The sequence below is a fragment of the Eurytemora carolleeae genome, unplaced genomic scaffold, assembly GCF_000591075.1.
Source record: "Eurytemora carolleeae unplaced genomic scaffold, Eaff_2.0 scaffold215, whole genome shotgun sequence".
Classification (NCBI taxonomy): Eukaryota; Metazoa; Arthropoda; class Copepoda; order Calanoida; family Temoridae; genus Eurytemora; species Eurytemora carolleeae.
This window is the reverse complement of record NW_019396240.1, coordinates 329,839-352,889: the sequence shown is the minus strand read 5'-3', so window position 1 is coordinate 352,889 and position 23,051 is coordinate 329,839. Positions and strand designations below refer to the sequence as shown.

At 33.6% G+C, this 23,051-nt stretch overlaps 1 protein-coding gene across 2 annotated transcripts in view; it reads left to right on the top strand.

Moving 5' to 3' along the window:
• The window catches only part of LOC111699094 (uncharacterized), a 48,146-nt gene that overhangs the window by 15,466 nt on the left and 9,629 nt on the right, over positions 1 to 23,051 (top strand). For both annotated transcript variants that reach the window (XM_023469664.1, XM_023469663.1), the window contains 5 exons: positions 4,303 to 5,404; positions 14,233 to 14,306; positions 14,352 to 14,384; positions 15,406 to 15,665; positions 16,022 to 16,218. In XM_023469664.1, coding sequence (XP_023325432.1) covers positions 4,305 to 5,404; positions 14,233 to 14,306; positions 14,352 to 14,384; positions 15,406 to 15,665; positions 16,022 to 16,218 — 1,664 coding nt within the window. In that variant the 5' untranslated portion in view covers positions 4,303 to 4,304. The remainder of the gene's footprint in view (positions 1 to 4,302; positions 5,405 to 14,232; positions 14,307 to 14,351; positions 14,385 to 15,405; positions 15,666 to 16,021; positions 16,219 to 23,051) is intronic.

The following is a 23,051-nucleotide window of genomic DNA, read 5'->3' as shown; positions in this document are numbered from 1 at the left end:
CATTTTTAAGTGTAAAAAACAACTAATCAAGCTTTATGATTTAACAAAAAATCATAATCCAACTTAAAACATTTTATTCGCGTAAGAAACAGATACGTGCTGTTTGTGGTTAGAAATTGCGCACTAAAAAAGCGAAGATAAAGATTTACGCAAAACAAGGGCAAAGTTTAGACATTACGCTGAGCGTACGCATCTGTATTATGCTAATTGACGCATACTTTTGTACGTGAACAATACGCCTTATCAGAGTCATCTCTGGTATCCGTCCTGCAGACAAACTTAGATATTTATATTGTTCTCGGTCTATTGCAGAGTTTAAGCTGACATTGAACCTGAAAAGTAAATCACTGTATCCACGAACACCCTGAGAACCTAAGCCTGAGCCTACGTAAACACCCTACCTGAACCTGAACCTGAAACTAAACATGAATCTACATAAACCCAAACCTGAACCTAAACCTACATAAACCCAAACCTGAACCTAAACCTACATAAACCCTAACCTGAACCTAAACCTACATAAACCCTAACCTGAACCTAAACTTAAACCTGACCCTAAACCTACATAAACCCAAACCTGAACCTAAACCTACATAAACCCTAACCTGAACCTAAACCTACAAAACCTAAACCTACATAAACCCTAACCTGAACCTAAACTTAAACCTAAACCTAAACCTAAACCTAAACCTACAAAACCAAAACCTAAACCTCAACCTAAATCTAAACCTAGATTTTAAATTGAATCTTAATATAGACCTAAACCTAACCCTGAAACTGAATCTAAACCTAAATGTTATCCTAATCATAACCCTAAACCTAAACCTAAACTTGAACCTGAATCTAATCCTAAACCTAACCCTGAACCTGGCCCTAAACCTAAACCAAACCTTGCATATTAATAGAATTGAGATTCCCTTTTGAGGAAAATTTGATGAACATATTTGACAAGAAGTCAGAATTATTATACAATTAAGATATTTAAGCAAATTAAGCCGTCGGCCATTTTGTACAAAGTAAGACAATAAGATAGAAGATTGTTAAGTGAACTATGAGTTAATTATTAAGTTCTAAACCAACGGAAATGTTTTATAAAACTTCTTCACTGCTTCTTAATGTATTATGCAGTCGATCTATCAATAAATTTATGAGAACAGTATTCTTAATGTTCTTTGAGTTCTCCAGGATGGTTTTTAGCTAGTTCTCTTCTTCTTATTTCTTGTTCTAGTTCTCAACTCAAGGTTAATTACTAATACAAACAATACACAGCTACTTAAACAGTATAATACACTTCATAGGTTGGGAATAGATTACCTTCCCCCCACCCCACCCCGACCCTGACTAAATTGATTTATTTTTAAATCACAGAATCTTTACATAAAAAGTAGTAATCTCTGTTTGTCTGTTTATTTGTATGTCCAATCATAACTAATGAGCTTCTGGAACGATTTGCCTAAAATTTTGATTGGAAAACTTGGTAGATCCACAGGAATGTTCTGAGCTCGTTTTAAAGGGTGTAATTGTTAATTAGGTTGACTCCAATATGAAAAACTTAGTTTCCAGGTAAAGCTTGGTTCACAAACGTAATAAAGGAATTGAGTTTTTGCCACAAACTCTGATTTTATAATCCCTATATCTTTTGAATCCAATGTCGTAAACTTTGATATTTCAAACTTATATTTGATCTAACAGAATTCATAGTTTGAAATATCTAAGGTCTACGACATTGGAATCCAAAGATATAGGATTTAGAAAAGCAGAGTTTGTGAAAAAGACTCAATTCCTTTACGCTAATTATGTCTCTAAATGTTAATAATCAATACACCAAGTTTATTAATAGCATATTTAATGAGATTATCCACATGATTAATCTATAAAAGTTGAAGGATATATCTCAGAAATGTTATTAGATTTGCTTAAAACAACAATTCAGAATCAGTGTCTAAGGAAATTTTATTGTTAATAATTGACATAATTCTCATTTACTCTATCAATAAACAATTATTTTTTACGAAGAAAATCATAGTAAAAAATAATATTGAACATTTGAATAGGGTACACAGATGAAAAGTTGATCTGATGAATGAGATAAATAGATTAATAGATGAGGGGATGAATAATAGGATGAATGGAAGGCTGTATATGTGAATATTGGGATGGATAAATGGATGAATATTTAATCGACTAGATAAAGAATTTTTGTGAACATTTGTTTTATATATGTACAATCTGCAATCTGCATCAATCATGTATTATTGATAATTCTTGCAAATTTTGTTTGAGAACAATAGAAACAAATTGCTTGTAAATTGTAAGATAGTCAAAAATATCCCCCCCCCCCCTACTTTTCCTTGCCTCACATATTTTCATGATATATTTGGGGGTGAGTATAAGGACCAAAAAAGTGTTTGCAAAGATTTACACTGATTGGTTTAAGTTTAACACTGAAGATCAATCAGTGTAGGTTAACGGAACCCTCTGACCAGACCATCATGCAAGCTTTAAACCATTACTGAAAAACAGTCAAATATTTTCAAATATTTCGAATATTAAATCATTCAATCAATCAATCAATGGTTGGTGTGAAGGATATTTGCGGGAATATTAACAATAAAAAAATACTTTTCTCTCTTCTTTTAAGGAGATGTTCACGAAAATCTAAACGCCGAATCAAAATAAAAAATAAAAAATTTAGAATTAAAAAAAAAATGGTACGAGGCATAGTTAACAATTTGAAATGTTTAGCTTTTTTCTCCTTTCCTTATGAAAGTATCGCAATTAGTGTGCACCGCAGCATGCAGAATGCGGAGTTGTCCCTTTTTTATCAGCTGTGGAGCAGGGCCCTTTCAGAAAGGGCTCCGATCCCTAAGAGGATCAATAAGTTTTAGACGCCGAATCAACATAAATGAGTGCAAAGAGAGCTACCTACTAATAAGAATCCTTTGTTTTTAGTGCTTAAGATTTGGTCTTAAGGACATGAATGCATAGCTAGAAGAAAATGAAATGAACTACACAATTATTCACTTGTCCCCAACTATTAGATCAAAAAGATGTTTTTATATCTGTATCTGAGAGAGGCGAAACGGTTCATGATGATTGTCATTGTTTATATTTAAATTTAAACCCAATATTGTCTCTATCTAAACAAAGTTCTTCGTATCCATGGTTATTTTGAAACCGAATAAAGGCAGATGACATTTTTGAAATCCCAGGACTGGTATTTATTCAAGAACTTTACGTACAAAAATAGGTTGATTTTAGATTGAGAAATTAATGATGATGAAATACGAGCTACCAGTCGTCTAGCTCTCAAATGTCATTTTTCGTGAAACACCCTGTAAATGAATTCATAAAAAGTGAGAACCCACCTCGCCTCGGTCAGACTAATTTTGCACGTTATGCCTTTCTCCAACTGCATAATATGGGTTGAGTAAAAATATTAGTGCACGAGGTCGATATTATCCTAGTTTTTACACAATACAGGGAGAGAGGCGGTTAGGGGGGAGGGGGGACTTCCCCCCTCCTGGAAAATTGGGGGGACGTTCCCCCCTGGAAAAATTAGGAGCGCAAGAAGAGAGTGCAGGCAATTTCTAGTCCTTAAATTTAATTTTAAAAAATAGATTTAAGAAATTCATTCAATTATCCCCCCCCCCCCGGAAAATATCATAAGCCTCCCCTGTTCATGGAATAACAAGAAACATGGGACAATTTTAAACCAAGTTGTAAAATTGTAATGTAAAATTCTTGGTGCAAACTTTCATTTTTAATAACAGTAATATTTGACCCGGGATTCCAGTCATATATTTAATATCCACGATGTATACAGAACTTGAACCTAGTTTGATTCAATAGAATATGTAAACTTTGAAAACTCTGAACCTTTGATCTTTATAGTTCTAGGTATACAAGGATAAGCTTACACACTTAGATCTAGGATATTTGGATATTTGCAACCTGTAAAGGGAGTATACAACTAGAAATACAGAGAACTATTAAAATTTGCATCAATTTTTCTAGACTTGGTCGACTTTGAAGTGTCGCAACCCCTTGTCTTTTGGTTTTACATTACTATACAACTTATGCTTTTTTGTAGTCTAAGACATTTAAATTTTAAAACTACAATGAGCTTGTTTCCAGAATTATTGAGTTATTAGAAAAATACTTTAGCATTACTTTGAGTAAAAAGAACAAATCATCCTAGATTTATGCATTATCTTAATTCATTTACAACCTGCACAACTCCATAAGTCAATTCACATCCTTGCAAATTTTCCACAATTTAAATAATTTATAATATTTCAGGTATGGAGCCCTGCACTCAGAGTCAGGGACGAACCAACCAAGACGCAAGATTTTACGATGGACGAATCCTGGACGAAAGGTTGATATCTCTACATGAGCGAAACCGTCGCGCCAGGATTGAAAACTTGAACCGAAGACAAATGGCGCGAAACAGGATTGATGTCTCACGCACTAACTCGGAATCATCTCGGGTGTATGTTCCACGTCAAGGGGTGAATATGACCCAGATAAATTCGTCCCGTCAGGACCGATACTCAAAAAGAGGGATGAGAAACTGTAGTCCAAGACACGGCAGTATGTCCCCTGGTCGTCCTAGTGAATCTAGAAAGAATTCGTCTTTTGGAGAAAGGACTCCGGGTGGGTTTGCAGACAGGTTAAATAGATTAAACAATAAAAGTGAAATGATTCAGAAAAGTGGGTTTACAACTCTAGATATTGTGGACGGAGATTGTGTGAGGGTGGAGCCGGACGAATATCTGGCTCAGTATCGTCCACCCTCCGCCTCGCAGTTCACACCACATAGACGATACGGTTACGGGAGCTTAACTCAGGGACGATCAAATTTCTTCGAGAATGATGACGACTCCCCCCTGCAGGTGTCGAGTATAGACGGTATTAGCACTAACCTAACTCGTCCAGAGTACAGCTCTGGTCCCTCGTCACTTGAACAGGATCTACTCGTCCGATCTGACAGTCAGTTCTCCCTCCTCACCCCCTCACCCTTCGCTCTTGTAAAAACCCGGGGCGATTACTCTCCAGGAAAGAATGGTTCCACCCTGAACTTAGCTCTAGGTACCCCTTACAGCTCTATCAGGAAGCGGATCAAATCTGTCTCTATGAAATATTTGAAAATGATGCCGAAACTAACCGTGTCCAAATCAAATCACGACACGTCGGAGCCAATTTTTGAGGACATCCGTGGAGACCAGGACGTCCTTCGGTACGAGGACGTCCTTCTTGGCAGCATGGATAGATTAGGGATGGAGGGCAGGGTTGGAGGAAGATCTGAGAGGCTGAGAGTAGACGAGGATGAGGATGAGGATGAGGAGAAGGAAGGAAATACATTAAACATTCAAGCTACAGTTCATACTCTATTTACAAGGTGAGTCCTAGCCCCCGCCCCCCTCCCCAACCCCTATTTGTTTAAAGTGTTTTTTGTTGTTAAATAGGACTCATGAAGCTAGCTCGAAGGTGTGGTCTACTTCTGAACCCAGAAATCATCATTATTCATTAAAAGTAGCGCCGACATAATTCGATTCTGGAAAATTTAAAATTTCACATAAAAATCCAATTTTCAATTCCTGAAAATGGCTCCATTTGTAACCTTTACCAGGCTCGCATTTTGCCACTCCTTGATCCTTATTTAGTAATTTCAACGCTTCTGCATTTAATCCTTCTTTACCTAATTTGAAAACCGTGATTCAAAGGTTGCGAAATTTTTATTTGCGAAACCCTGCCAGTGTTAGCCCTAGAAGAATTAAATGTTGCCAAATCTTTGCGTTGTTTCGCACTTATTCTTTCAATTCTTATTCTTTCTTTGATGATTAGAAATACAAAGTTGATTGTTCAAAATCTACGGTCTCCCTCCCTTCGCACGCTCGAAACAAAAACTTATTTTGAACAAAATTTGAGAATAAAAATGTAATGCCCTTGAAAAGGCCGCAGGCTTAATTGTAGCTTTTTTGAAGTTTTTCCTGCAAAAACTAAGTAAACATATATTTGTTCATTCAAAATAAATGACCCTGAGAGTTTATAATTTTGTATTTAACCTTTAAATGCATTAGTTTTTAAATTGCATTCATTCATTTTATTGATTTTGAATTTACGTGGTTTCCTTTGAAAATTGTGCATAGGTTTTTTTTTATATATCTTGTAAGATAATTTGGTTTCCGTATTGCGTAATTCCGTCATCAATGATTTTATGATTATTTTATTATTATTAACTTACAATAAGTTTTTTTAATTCAATTCATTTTTATCTATTCTTTAGTTATCAATTATCAATAGCAATATAAACTCAATACCCATTAATTTCTCATTAATATTTAATCAAACTTTAATCCTCTTTTCATTTCTTAATTACGTATTCTTAGCAATTCGTCCCGTTTCCCCTTTAATACATTAATTTCTGAATTTTATATCAAGAGTTTCTTTCTTAATTAAAATTCATCAACACAATTTAACAAATGCAACCTCGAAAGTTTCCATGAAGCGTTCACATTTTTTTTATTGTCATGCCAGCATTCCAATCTAGAAACAATAGCAGTCTTTTCAGTCTATATATATTTATAGCTATCCGATTAACATAACCAACGGAGGGGGGACTTCCCCCCTCCTGGAAAATTGGGGGGACGTTCCCCCCTGGAAAAATTAGGAGCGCAAGAAGAGAGTGCAGGCAATTTCTAGTCCTTAAATTTAATTTTAAAAAATAGATTTAAGAAATTCATTCAATTATCCCCCCCCCCCCGGAAAATATCATAAGCCTCCCCTGTTCATGGAATAACAAGAAACATGGGACAATTTTAAACCAAGTTGTAAAATTGTAATGTAAAATTCTTGGTGCAAACTTTCATTTTTAATAACAGTAATATTTGACCCGGGATTCCAGTCATATATTTAATATCCACGATGTATACAGAACTTGAACCTAGTTTGATTCAATAGAATATGTAAACTTTGAAAACTCTGAACCTTTGATCTTTATAGTTCTAGGTATACAAGGATAAGCTTACACACTTAGATCTAGGATATTTGGATATTTGCAACCTGTAAAGGGAGTATACAACTAGAAATACAGAGAACTATTAAAATTTGCATCAATTTTTCTAGACTTGGTCGACTTTGAAGTGTCGCAACCCCTTGTCTTTTGGTTTTACATTACTATACAACTTATGCTTTTTTGTAGTCTAAGACATTTAAATTTTAAAACTACAATGAGCTTGTTTCCAGAATTATTGAGTTATTAGAAAAATACTTTAGCATTACTTTGAGTCGTCCCGTTTATATAGCTACAAGTATTTTTTACCCTATTAATGTTGATTTAAATCATCTGATCTCCCAAACCAACATATCTAAAATAAAAATCAAGACTGAATGAGTTTCAATATCGAATGTGTATAATTAATGACGTATTTGATCGTAATCCTAATTGAAAGCTGAGCGCGCAAACGATGTACGCACGCTGCACTTCGGATCTGCGTATTTATGTCCGTTGTATATCAATGGATTGTGAAGGCCTGAAGCATTCACAATTTAGTTTAACTTTTTCTGTACAGCGGAATTAATATTTTAAACTATATATGAGCTAGGCTTCTGCGTCACAAAACTTGAAGCAAACATTTCTTGGACACTCTGTTTTTTTGCATAAATAATTTATTGTGCATATGGTCTTGCAGTGCGTTGATAAGTCGAGTTGATTTACGAATCTAGTCATACACACTCTTGGTGGCTCAGATCAAAGGCATTATTCTGATTCATCCTTATCCTTACTCAGTTTATAACCTTTACATTCTCATCCTTACTCATTTTATAACCTTTCCATTCTCCTCTTTACTCAGTTTATAACCTTTCCATTCTCATCTTTACTCAGTTTATAACCATTCCATTCTCATCCTTACTCATTTTATAACCTTTCCATTCTCCTCTTTACTCAGTTTATAACCATTCCATTCTCATCCTTACTCAGTTTATAACCTTTCCATTCTCATCTTTACTCAGTTTATAACCATTCCATTCTCATCCTTACTCAGATTATAACCTTTCCATTCTCATCTTTACTCAGTTTTTAACCATTCCATTCTCACCCTTACTCAGTTTATAACCTTTCCATTCTCATCTTTACTCAGTTTATAATCATTCCATTCTCATCCTTACTCAGTTTATAACCTTTCCATTCTCATCCCTACTCAGTTTATAACCATTCCATTCTCATCCTTACTCAATTTATAACCATTCCATTCTCATCCTTACTCAGATTATAACCATTCCATTCTCATCCCTAATCAGTTTCTTACCATTCCGTTCTCATCCCTACTCAGTTTACAACCATTCCATTCTCATCTCTACTCAGTATATAACCATTCCATTCTCATCCTTACTCAGTCTATAACCATTCCATTCTCATCCCTACTCAGCTTATAACCATTCCATTATCATACTTACTCAGTTTATAACCATTCCATTCTCATCCTAACTCAGTTTATAGCCTTTCCATTCTTATCCTTACTCAGTTTATAACCATTCCATTCTCATCCTTACTCAGTATATAACTATTCCATTCTCATCCTTTCCAAGTTTATAACCATTCCATTATCATATCCTTACTCAGTTTAAAACCGTTCCATTCTCATCCTTTCCAAGTTTATAACCATTTATCTCTATATCTATCTTCAACTACTGGTTTCCCACGTTTATTGGTCTAGATACAAATGATAAGGATTAAAGAACCCTAGATGTTCTCCGGGGTGTGGTTTAACAACTCTATTCATCCTTACTCAGGGTTTAGGTTCCGGCTTCCGGGATTTCTGCACTAGATCTTTATCAGATCTTGCAAACCCCTCCCCCTTTCCCTGTTCTTTCATCTTTTCCTCCTTCCTTCTGCATTTTTTTCCCCCTTTTCCTCTTTCCATGTTTTTTAGGTTTTTTTAAATTTTCATTCACTCTTTTTCACTGAACCGTGTCTGGCTATTCTTTTCTATTTATCTATCTAGTTACCTGTCTTTCTATCTTTTATTTATCTATTTATCTATTCAGTTATCTATCTTTATATCTTTAAATGTATCTATCTTTCTATCCATTCATCTATTTATCTTCTACATTTCATTCTACCTATCTATTTATATTTATATCCATTTATCTATCTATCTATCTTTTCTTTAATCTTTAATCAGTTATAGTGCACAGTAAGGTGTCCAACTGAGTTGACTGTGCACTAGTAATTAGTTTGCAATTCTTGTCATTTCCGTGCAAATATCTGTGCATGCATAGGAGACATGATTAATACTTCAAAAAACAAAACAAACATTTAATTTAACAATTACAAGAAAAACAAAAAGAAATGTATTTTTATATTATTAAAAAGAGATATGAGCGTGATGCAATTTTTTAGATGTTATGTACACTGTACAGCTACGCTACATACAATGTACATCCTAATGTATGTACTGGTGAGCAGATGTATATATCCTGATAAATTATGAAAATCTGCCAATTTGTTGTTGACCTGAAACCACAAGCTTAATCAATTTATCACATCTTAAAACCAAACTTTCTCTTGAACATAATCTGTTAAGATTAGCATGCAAACCTACGGGGTGTCCAAGGAATGCTATCAAATTGAGAAAAGTTACAATTTGTTTCAGGAATAAATTAAGATTTGCATCTTAACTTTTCTCGTACGAAACAACAAAGTATCCTTTTAAAAGAAATCAATTGAAATCGTTAATTTCTTAGGACGCTCGAAAAAAAATCCCACAGGTGTCAGTAAAACCAGAAAATATGATTTTCAAAACCAAATTCTTTAATTCAATTACACATTTTATATTTTAAAATGTGGTTTCGTTATTAAATGTTTTATTATTTGATAATTTTTTATCTTTTATAAATGAAAAGTTTTAGTATTAACTCTCAATTTTATATTCTCTAATTTTAATCCACATCAATCAATTCTGAAAATTACTATTCTGACAAGATGTATTTTTCAAGTTTTTGTTTGAATCCATCTTTTTGTTGCAAATTTCTTGGTTTTATTTCCCAAAGAAATTGAAACATGAACTTATTTACAGATTTAATTTTAAATATTTACACAGCTCTGTGTGGGGTCTGCTAAGCTCTAAATCCATTGTGAATCCCGGAGTTCTTTACACTATTTGCATTCTGAACCGCGCCCATTTACAATTTTTACTTTATTGTTAGCTCTAAATATACTTGGTTGTCTTCTTTATAACAAGGTCGTTTCAATCTCTTTACTCCATTCTATCCATATTTACTCCGTTCTATCCATGTTTACTCCGTTCTATCCATGTTTACTCCGTCCTTTCCATATTTACTCCGTTCTATCCATGTTAACTCCGTCCTTTCCATATTTACTCTGTTCTTTCCATGTTTACTCCGTTCTTTCCATGTTTACTCCGTCATATCCATGTTTACTCCGTCCTTTCCATATTTACTCCGTCCTTTCCATATTTACTCCGTTCTTTCCATATTTACTCCGTCCTGTCCATGTGTACTCCGTTCTTTCCATGTTTACTCCGTTCTTTCCATGTTTACTCCGTCCTGTCCATCTTTACTCCGCTTTGCTCATCTTTACTCCATGATATACATCTTTACTTCATCATGCCCATCTTTACTCCGCCCTGTTCATATTTACTCCGACTGTCCATCTTTACTCTGTCATGTCCATCTTTGCTCCATCCTATCCATCTATACTCCGTCTTGTTCATCCTAACTCCGTCTTGTCCATATTTGCTCCGCCCTATCCATTTTTACTCCTTCTTGTCCATCTTTGCTCCATCCTATCCATCTATACTCCGTCTTGTTCATCCTAACTCCGTCTTGTCCATATTTGCTCCGCCCTATTCATTTTTACTCCTTCTTGTCCATATTTACTCCGTCTTGTCTATCTTTACTCCGTCTTGTCTATATTTCCTCCCTCTTGTCTATATTTCCTCCCTCTTGTCCATCTTTACTCCGTCTTGTCCATCTTTACTCCGTCTTGTCTATATTTCCTCCCTCTTGTATATATTTCCTCCCTCTTGTCCATCTTTACTCCGTCTTGTCTATAGTTCCTCCCTCTTGTCCATATTTCCTCCCTCTTGTCCATATTTCCTCCCTCTTGTCCATATTTACTCCGTCTCGTCTATATTTCCTCCCTCTTGTCCATCTTTACTCCGTCTTGTCTATATTTACTCCCTCTTGTCCATATTTCCTCCCTCTTGTCCATATTTACTCCGTCTCGTCTATATTTCCTCCGCGTCCTATCCACTTTTACTCAAAGATAATATATATATTGATATGCAGGCAGGTATAAATTTTGAGGTCTTGAGAAAAGGTGCAAACAGCTCCATCTGTGTCGTACGCATGGCCTTTTATCCTCTGGATTGTTGCTAATTTATCACTTTGTTTATGCGTGATAACACTAAATGCGTACTATAGTATCAACAATGTATACTGCATATTGTACTTAATGAAACAAATTAATCAATGCAAATAAAACTGAGGTAAGAATTTGACTAGACAAAGTTTAAATGTGCAAGTTGTACTGAATGGCATACGTAAATTAACGCAACTTAAATAAAAATTATGACTATAAAAGTACATCGAATCTAGGACAAATTACAACTGAGCCCAAAACTTAAGACAGGGTATCATTATGAAAACTAGTTTTAAAACCCGGGTTTTACGAATGGGATTAGGCAGTTTTGTGGATATCAATATTCTTGTTATGAAATATTTGTTTCTTCATATTCTCCATTTTTTTCGAATCTCTCAAATCAAAATCTACAAAATGTTAAGACCCCAAAAAGGATACTCAAGGGTTTTGTTGAACGATACTCTTTTAAATTTCGGGCTCTATAGAAGACTAAATGTCACAAAGAAATTCAAATACCAAAGACGACTTTCAAGTCGTCTTGCTATTGTCATGTTTCGTGGGACACCCTGTATAAACACCGTCAAATAACGGCATTGTCATTAATTCTACTAAATGGGACTTTCTTAAATTTTTAGTGACAATTTCCATGATAAAATACGTCGAAGATAGTAAAAATATTCTTGATCTTTTGATGTATTGACTCTTTGAAAGCTTATCTATTCTAACATATGGCCTGGAAAATAAGTATGATATGTGACCATTTAGATGTACGTAAAATATGTTTTAAATCCAAATCTAGTTTTAGGATTTACATTTTAGTTAACACATGGTTCATGTTCTCCATAATACAGCTTCAATACAATTCAAATAATATATATTTATTTCATGTTATATAAACAGTTATATGCCATAAAATAAGATATTACAGTGAGTTCGGGGAGGGGGGGGGGTGGTTCTGATAAATAAATAAAAGAAGAATAAATAAGATTTATTTGATAAAAAAAGAGAATTCATCGTCACGCTGCTTTATTCACAGTTCTTTTAGCTGCTCTTCTTTTATCTGTACTATATCCAGTCTTTTCTAATACATTCATTCAAGATACATTTCTTCCTCATACATTCATTCAAGATAAATTTCTTCCTGATACATTCCTCCAAGATACATTCCTTCAAGATACATTCCTTCAAGATAGATTCCTTCCTGATACATTCCTTCAAGATACATTTCTTCCTCATAAATTTATTGATGATACATTCCTTACTGATACATTCCATCAAGATACATTTCTTCCTGATACATTCATTCAAGATACATTCCTTCCTCATACATTTAATGATACATTCCTTACTGATATACATTGCTTCAAGATACATTTCTTCCTCATACATTTATTGATGATACATTCCTTACTGATACATTCCATCAAGATACATTTCTTCCTGATACATTCATTCACGATACATTCCTTCCTCATACATTCCTTCAAGATAAATTTCTTCCTGATACATTCCTTCAAGATAAATTTCTTCCTGATACATTCCTTAAAGATACATTCCTTCAAGATACATTCCTTCAAGATAGATTCCTTCATGATAAATGCCTTCCTCATACATTTATTAATGATACATTCCTTCCTGATACATTCCTCCAAGATAAATTTCTTCCTGATACATTCCTTAAAGATACATTCCTTCAAGATACATTCCTTCAAGATAGATTCCTTCCTGATACATTCCTTCCTGATAAACTCCTTCAAGATACATTCCTTCATTATACATTCCTTTAAGAAACAATCCTTCCTGATACATTCCTTCCTGATACATTCTGGTGATGATATTATTCACAACTAGTTGTTTGTGAATTTCTGATCTGCCCCCTCCCCACGTCATGATCAACCTTGTGTAAGGCTGGCCAGTGTCTTATTAGCTCCAGGAGTAGCTGATTATATGACGAAGGAATAGTGAACTCGTGGATAAAAAGTTTAAGCTTGAGATTGTCATCCTCGTCCAATTCTTGAGTTGTTTCTGACCAGGAGGCTGTGTTTTCGGCCATGGTTCTTTTGTTGTCTGGGGTCACCACTTTAGAAGCACATTTATTGCTTCTAGATATAAATTCATATTAAATAAAGAGTGTATAAATGGAGAGGAAGTTGAGAAGGTCTTCTCCGGTTCTAGGGTCCGACACAACTGATTTGCGGATTTCATAATCCTCTTTTGGGGATTTCATATCCTCTACAACATTCCTATTTCCACCTTGATACAATTCTTTCACGTCACTTTTCTCCTAACACATTCTCCTTTCTTCTTATTCCTGTACATCTGTAACTTTGAAGAATACATTAGTTTCCATAAATGTATACACAAATATTCCGACGGATTGAAAATCTAATTTTTCTCCTTCTCAGGTTCGCAGAAATTTTCTCTAATATTTGCATAGTGCATAATGCAGGTCTGCAGTGCAGGCATATTTTACCCCTAAACTATTTTTTAGAATGTAAAATGTACACAACATACAAACCTGTATGAAACAGTGTTGAAATGTAAACTTGGGGTATTCCACATTTACTGCATTGGGTTTGAAAGAAAGATTTTAAAAGCATAAAATTCCATAAAAATACCTAAAACCTTTCTATTCAGCCTAAAAAGTTTGAATTTGCATCTATTTTTTTGTTTGGAAATTTTTATAGTAAATCTAATTAACTCATTCAGATATTTTTTTTTTAAAAGAGTATGCCCGATTCACAACGGTACCTCTTTAGTTCCTTATCTTAGTAACAATGAGGAAGATATCGTAATTTTGAAATTTTAAGAAAACATATTGAAATATGTGTCTGTTTCAGTGATTTGAACGATGACGAGGATTCAGGGATACTAGCTGAAGGGTCAGATCGGGCCAGCAATAGTTCAGATTCAGGGGCATACCATGTTCATAATAATTATAATGTTATGTCAACTAAAGGAATTTATCAATCTAAAGGCTCTGTAACACCAGGAAAAGAACAAAATACAATCTTCCAATATGCCAAACATCTAATCAATCAATCAATCATCACGGCGTAATCAATTAATTAATGCATCCTGGCACGCACACCCAATTAATGCAGAGTTTGATAAATATACTCCGGCTTCAAGGGATAAATAAACATGTCTAGAGGGTTAGACACGATCTTTAAATAGTTAGATATTTTTCAAATATTTCCCGCGTTTTTGACGCAAATTAAACTCGACATTCCCGCATTTTTGGTCAAATATTTCGGCGCCATGGATGAGAAATGAGAATGATTGAGCGTAAAAGCTATAGATCATGCAACCTTGCACGCAGATGATTCTACTCTTTTTCAAACTTGCCAAACTTAAATTGTTTTGTTTATAAAAATGTCGCATATTTAAACCAAAATTATAATTGGAATGGAATTGAGTCAATTGTCATAAACTCTGATTTTCAAATGCCCATCTCTTTACAACCCAATGTCGTAGACCTTTTATATTTCAAACTACAATTTTTGTTAAATCAAATATTCTAATTTGAAATATCACAGGCTTACATACTAAGGATTAAAAAATTTGAGTCAGATCTTTTATAGTTACAGTCAAAATCGTTGAAATTATTTGAATTATTTTGCTTAACCAAGCTTTTATTTTTTCTCCCCCCCCCCCCCGCCCCCCACCACCCTCATCTTCTGTCTGTTCGACGGTTTTACTCATATCTATTTGTGAATTAATTAGTTTTTACTTCGTATTTGTTTATACAGACTCACCCTCAATTAACCATTCTTATATTCACAATGAAACTTAAACCTCACAAAGAACGTGTGAAAAAATCTGAAAATAATCTGAGCTGAAGAGATAAAACTTGGCGGGGTCCGGGCGTGGTCGTCTCACTCCGTGTTTTTCTCGCAAATATTGACATTCCGTGGGTATCCATCGATACTGGATACTAGGGTGTGATAATAACTCCTGGCAGAGATCCAGTCATTGTTTAAACCTGGAGATTATTTTGTCTGGTTGGTTAGATCAATCCCAGAGCAAGGATGGATTCTCCACCAGCAGTGCTGATACCACGGAGTTTAGTGGAACAGATACAGACTCCGCCCCAACCTCCTCCTCTAGTCCGGAGCAGGCGGAGAGGAAGGAGCGTAAGGCGGAGAAGGAACGAAAAGGGCGGAAGGTTGACCGGAAACACTCTAGAGCTTCTTCACTTGATAGACGGGAAATCTTCCATAAATATATTCCCGGGGGAAATCAACATGCTCAGACTATTAAACCTTTCCAGGTAAAATCCTTTATCTCCACAACCAACATATTTAAGTCAAGTTTTTATCTAATATTCACAATCTATCCAACAAAAAGTAACAAATCTCATTAAGATTTCTATATTCATTATTTCTTAAAGTCTAGCAAAGACTTTAAGAAAAAATTAATATTTAAACAATCTGTACTGTACACTGAACAATGTAATATACCATGTACTGTAATGTACTGTACACTGTAATATATCATGTACTGTAATGTACTGTACAATGTAATATATCATGTACTGTAATGTACTGTACAATGTAATATACCATACAAAAGTTCACAATAATTCTACTTTATTAAAGATCGTTTGTTATACTTTGATATTTCTAGAATTACAGTCATGAGTTGAAGCAGGAGAGCTGTAATAGTAGTATCCCAACCCTGGGAAGGAAAGAGCTCCGTGTTGTTCAGCTCCGGGGGGTTGGATCCCGCCGTATTGGTATCCAGGTTGCCCGGATACTGGTGGAGGAACTAAACTGTGAAGGATTCTTCGTAGTAAATATTCTACCTGGAGGAACAGCTCAAGGGTAAGCATTAAGCATAAATATATATTTTAGAAAACCAGGGAAATTATAAAAATCAACTAGTTCACAGCTCACAATCTAAATCAAACATTGCCATCTCTGTCCAAATAATCTGATTCTTATCTACCATGTGTTTTCTTCTACTTATGCTACTCTTTGCTTCATTTTATGTTAAGAAATTGAAAAATGTGGTTACAATATTTGGAATTTGTTATTTTTAGTTTTCAGATTAAAGAAATTTAATCAAATTTGAGATATTTAATTCAGCTCACTAGAAATTAGTTGTGAAGGAAGTTTCAGAGTCCATAGATAATTAGCTGTTGAGGTTTCAGGGCCCATTGGTAATTAGAAGTGAAGGTTTCAGGGCCCATTGGTAATTAGTAGTGTAGATTTGAGGGCACATTGATAATTAGAAATAGAGGTTTCAGGGTTCATAAATAATTTTTAATGGAGGTTTCAGGGTCCATAAATAATTAGTAATGTAGGTTTCATGGTTCATAAATAGTTTGTTATGGAGTTTCAGGGTTCATAAATAGTTTGTAATGTAGGTTTCAGGGTTCATAAATAGTTTGTAATGTAGGTTTCAGGGTTCATAAATAATTAGTAATGGAGGTTTCAGGGTTCATAAATAATTAGTAATGTAGGTTCAGGGCCCAACATACTGCGAACTTTGACGGTTCAATCCAAGACCCTTCTGGGAACAGGGAAATTGCACTCGAAATTTTGCAAAGAAATAATTGCATTGTTTGAATGCATTTTTTCCATTATTTACATACTGCAATTCCGGTCTAGGCATTGTAGAGGAGAGGGGAACTGATGGTGCTTTTCCTTTTCTAAAATCTTTTTTATTTTATGTTTTCCATACATTGTACACCTCCATTTTTACCCATTACTGTTTTACCTTTATTTTGTACCTCCATTATTACCTTTAATCCCTCCATTATTACCCTGTATAACGTATATGTCTATATTATTTCCATGTACAGTGTAAACTATAATCTCCATTGTTACTAAGCATACCTCCATTATTTCTCTTTGCAACTCGATTGTTACCTTACATACCTTATTTATTGTTCTGTTCAACTTCACTTTTCATACCTCCATTATTACCATTTGCAACTCCATTTTTACCCTGCATAACCTCCATTATTGCCCTGTGCCACTCCATTATTACCAATTTTATTCGTACTATACTATCTGTATCCCTCCAACCCCCCTTGTGGAGTTTTTTTTACGTCCTACTCCTGTGTAAAGGAAGGTTGGCGAGGAGAAGATGGATGTGTTTAGTACGGAGGAGGGGGGTTGGTTAGCGCTTTTATTGTTCCATCACGATACTTTCTTTTGTTTTATTGGCTTCATTTGTTTGTTTGATGTTTGACATTTCTTCATGCTTCTTTGATCCAGGTTCGACCGGATACTACGGATTTCAAGATACACTTGATATAGATTTAGCTGAGATGAAACAGGACTGATCATGTCATTGATAAAGATCTTTTTTTCGATGAAAATTTCAGCACGAGGTCAAACATGAAAAGGGTTCATGCCTGTAGACTGATAATTAATTAAAGGGGTTGAGTGGGCAGTAAACGCTATGGTTTTTAATACAAATTCTTTTTTTTTAATCTCCGTGAAATATGTAAAAACAACAAAATCTAGAATAATGCGTTTTGAAAACAATATCCAAGCCAAGTCAAAATAATTTGTATCGTTATAAATCATTCTCAAAGTGATGATTGGAAAATAATCATACAGTACAGTATAACCTTATTTAGAAACTGAGATTTTCATGGATTTATTTTTTATATTTCTCATTGGAAATAACAATTCTTGTCAAATATAGATGTTATTCGTCAAATTGACTTTATCTACAACTCTTAATTCACCAAATAAGTGCCATAAATGATTTACAAAAATAGGAGAAATGATAAGTTTTCCGTCCGAAATTAAATAAACTTTAGACATTTTCTTTCTTAATTTTGCTGAGAAATTCATAACTCGCTTCAAATTGTGTTTGTTCTTCCAAATATTTTCAAAAATGGTTTAATTTTATCCAAATGAAATTTGAAATTCCACTTTAAAATTATAAAACTTTAAGACAATTAAAAGATATTTTTTAAAAATAAATTAAAGCATTCAAAAGTTGGCTATGGTTATGTTTATATGATTTTCATTTTTGAAAGGAAAAAACTAAAGATAATTCAAATAATATTTTTTAAATAAAAGAGAAATAACGTGAGCTCTTTAAAACTGTTCCCGCATATTCATGGCTATTTATTTATTTTCGCAAATACTGAGATTTACGTAAGATAGTGTAAAACCCATTGAAAAATTGTCAAGACGACATTTGATAAATTCTATGTATGGCTCATTTAGGGTTTAACTGTAAGTACGCTGAATCCATGTGCAATCCCTTCATGCTTTTGTCAGTTGTTACACCTTTTACAGTATATGGGTGGTACGAAGTTCATAAATAAAATACAATTTCATTTTAATATAGTTGTAGAAATATTTAAATCTAAACCAAAAAGAGGATCCATAAAAAGTTGAGTACATTACTAGGTTGTATTTCTATATTGAATATATCTATATTAGGAGGGTGTAAACACTAAATATATTGCACCTGTCCACTTTTACAAGTTAAAAGTATATTTTTTCTATTTTTTTCTATTCTGCCAAATAACCTCATACATTCAAGCCAAAATAATAGATATTGCAATCTGTTTGCAGTTTTAACTTGACATTTTTCAGCATTAATTCACAAATAACACAATACAGTGGTAGGCGACAATATCAATACAATAAAGACGACTTTTTTATTTAGATTTTGATCATTAACAAGCTTTTTTCGAATTAGAAGTGTATATGTAATCAAAGAGAAGCTTTTTCAATCGACAGCTTCTCTTGAATTCTTTATTTTTGTGTATCCATGTGCTCTAACAGCTTTATTTAAACTAAAATTGAAATCAAAAGTCGTCTTCATTGCATTGATATAATCGCCTTCCAGTGTATATTATATTTAAGATATATTATTTACTTATTTATGATTAAAATTTTAGGAACAGATTTGATTTTAAATATAATGAAAAGGGCAATTCATAGATGATAATTTAAAATATATACATGGTGATTCAAAAAAAAAGTGTGATTAGCGGCGCTTGGTGCAAAATTGTACATTTTTTTTGTAACTCTCCTGTATGGTGTTTTTTCAATAATTTTGATATTTTTTTATTTTTTTGTTACTCCTATGGCCCAAAAAAGTTGCACAAAAAAGTACAATTTTGAATATGGCGCCGCTAATCAACCTTTTTTTACTCACCCTGTTCATAGATAAATAATTTGGTATGATTGTACAAAATAAATCATTTGCACTTTGGATTCCTTCCAAATGCACTTACTCAACATTCTGTGTAACAGAAAATATGGAAACATATGACTGCATATTTCATTTTTTTAAATTAACAAAGAATAAGCATAACGCTATGATTTGATAAAAAAAAAACTAAGAAATAACATGTTCAAAGAAAGAATCTGGAAAATCTAAAGCTAAATTTTGTTTGAGTTAAGTAAAATATTGAAGCACATGAGAGAGAAATCCTAAGTCAACATTGACACTAAGTTATTCAACACAACTAAAGATGAAATCTAAAGAAATTCTTGAGATATTTGCCCCCCCTATATCAAAATTATTAAAGATTATAAAATGAAAATACATTTGTACAAAGAATGTACCAAGAAATCTTATCATATAAAAATAATTTTAACTTGTTTTAGTATTATGAAAAAAGAAGTTTTTTTAACTTTTTATATAGAGAAGGGAAATTCAACTTTTTTCAAGGCTTTTTTAAATGCTACGTTTTTTTAACATTTTTGCAATTTTTCACTTGTTTGTGTAATTGTACAGTGTAGATACAAACTACATTAATCGTTTAAATTCATTTTGATATTCTTCTTTTTTTTTGTTCATAAAAAGAATCATTCTTAAAAACATACAAAACTAAGCTGAAATACGTAATAATGAAATTATTTGAAGAATTAGCTTCAAATTAAACATTTCAATATGTTTCAGAATCTCACTATGCATGGTGTTTCATGCCTTGCAGAAACTCTCAGTAGATTATACATTAAATTTTATCATTTGAGAGTAAAAATAAATATGACAATTATACTTCTTTTTCACGCCTGCCAAAATAAGAATAAAATTTTATAGATTGTAAAATAGATTTATTTAGATTTATAGATTGCAAAATTTTTAGATATACCACCTTACCTGGATACCAGTATAATATACAGGGTGTTCTAATAATCATTGGATTTAAGTGACAACTTTCATATCGTCTTTTTACCAGGCGGCCTTATTCCAAAATGTGGTCTACTCCTTTTTTACCTTAAACTTGACTGATGTATTGAGAGAGGGATTGATCGGGTGTCTCCCAAAAACTCTGATTTTATAATCCCTACAATCTTATGTGCAATAGAATAATAGAATATATAGTTTGAAGTATCAAATGTCTACGACATTGGGTTGCAAAGTTACAGGGATAATTAGAGTTTGTGGCAAAAACTCAATTCCGTTTGCAGATTCCTTGATTTATCAAATAAAAACAAAATTGTACAAATTTGTCGATGTTAAAGGAGAAGAGAAGGAATACTACATTTTGAAAAGTCGCATGTTTATTGGGACACTTTGTGTGTAGATGAATTTGAATATGAAATATGGATTACCCCCTTCCCCCCCCCCTCTCACCACACCCACTTATCTCCAATAATACGATAATAAAATATAATGTAGATTAGGTTTTATGACAAGCTACCATGTAGGAATTCAACCAGTTTCAGCCAGGATAATAAGATTTGGGATGCGCGCACAAAAACCTCTCTTGAATACGCGCGTTTTGGTATTAGAAGCGCATAAATTAGATTATACAGCAGAATAGGTTAGGCTACGCAAAACTGCGTGAGTTGAAGCTAAATTACTCTATTTAGTTTGAAGAGATTTGGACGCTAGCACATGGAGATGTTGCCATAAAAGTTTATATATTAACAAAACGTCCATTATTGGCAACTGCTGTTATTAATTCTCAAATGTTTAAACCTGCTGCTGAGAAGTTTTGATTTATAGAGATGTTAAATAAAATAATATTTTGAAAAGGGACAACCTCCTGTCCCTCCCTCCCGGCCTTATACATTCATACAAAGATGGGGAGGGGGGGGGTAGCAATAAAAAACCACGGGAGTCTTGCCAATTTTTAAACATCATTATGAAACGATTAACTTATGTATTAATAGACTTTGGAAAAAAACCGTGTTTTAACGACCCATGGTGGGGGGTCAGTGGAGAACTGACTTATATCAATATAATAAAAAATGTGGATTGAACAAATTTGTGTTCTCAACTTTCTCTGATTCCGGCTGTTTGTTTATTGGGAGACTTTAGCGGGTGATGGAACGGTGGCTGAACACAAATATCTCCCGGAGTGGTTTTAATATTATATATTTCTTCATTATCTTTGTTCTTTTTTCTTCTCTAACCAGCTGCCAGCCAGATATCTCCATATTTGGGGTTAGGAGAAATTTGTCTGATGTTTAAGCTCCAATGTTTCTGTCCTGGTTCAGATGATAAATCAAACTTAATGAAGATCCGCCGTGATTCAAATTCTTGTAAACTTGGAGAAATTCTTGTAAACTTGGAGCATGTCAGCCATTTTATTTTTCGTCGCCTTTTTTTCCATCCTTGGGCGTCATTTATTATTTTTCTCTTGGTCTCAAGTTTTAATGAATCTTGATTTTTAGCAGTTTTTACCCGGATTTTAAACAATACATTAATTTTAATGAGACAGTTTAAATTTTACAGGTCTTTAACCTTTGCTTTCTTTTCGTTTTACTTAATTATTTCACATAAACTTAATAGACATTCTATCATTTTAAGGTTAGCTATAAACTACCAAAGCTGGGAACTTTAGAATGTTGGATATCAAGATCAATGCTTGATCCTCTCTTTTTCTTAATCTCGATACTAACCTAATCTTGAACTTGAATCCTGAAAAGTGTATAAAATTCGACCAATCAAAGTCTCTCATATCAGAAGCCGGGAAATTTGAAATTTTGCGCGCCATTTCAGACTAATATATAAAAACGGAGGGGACTCTAATTTTGAAAAGCAGGTTTTTGATTTGTATGTACTATATATCCAAAAAAGAGTGGATTATGCAAGAAATTAAAAGTGTTCACATTGGATATTCGGATTAAGCAGTCGGGATTAAAGGTATCCCATTATTAAGTTCCCAGCTCAAGTTCATTGCATTAAAAAACTTTAGATCTTTTTTATACACCGGGTTTTGGTCTACAATTAATTATATTACGATATAATTAAAATACTTAGTTAGTATAAAATGCAGGTATAGTATACTGTAAATTCCACATTGAGTTTACAGTTCCTGTGAATGGCCCTCACTAATACGGGTTAACATTGATGGCCCTTCTATCATTAGCTGCCTTCGGGTAGGGTCAACAGATTAAGTATGCTATGCATTCTCAGCCTGTATACATCATGCATGCATAGTAAACCTTGTATTTGCTTAAACCTATAATCTAGACAATCATGCATTAAAACTCATGCACTAAGAGATTAATCAACTGCACTAAAGGGAGTGTCACCATTATTTTAAGCTTTGCCCTTTATAAAAGTTTAACTTTTCTCTATGAAAGTCAAGAAACAAAGAGAGATTACTACTTTATATATGAAGATGCTACACTTTATCATAACCATAACTAGTAGCTTTTTCCACTGAAAGAAAATGGACAAATGCTGATCGGATAAAGAGTTAAAGGACACAGAT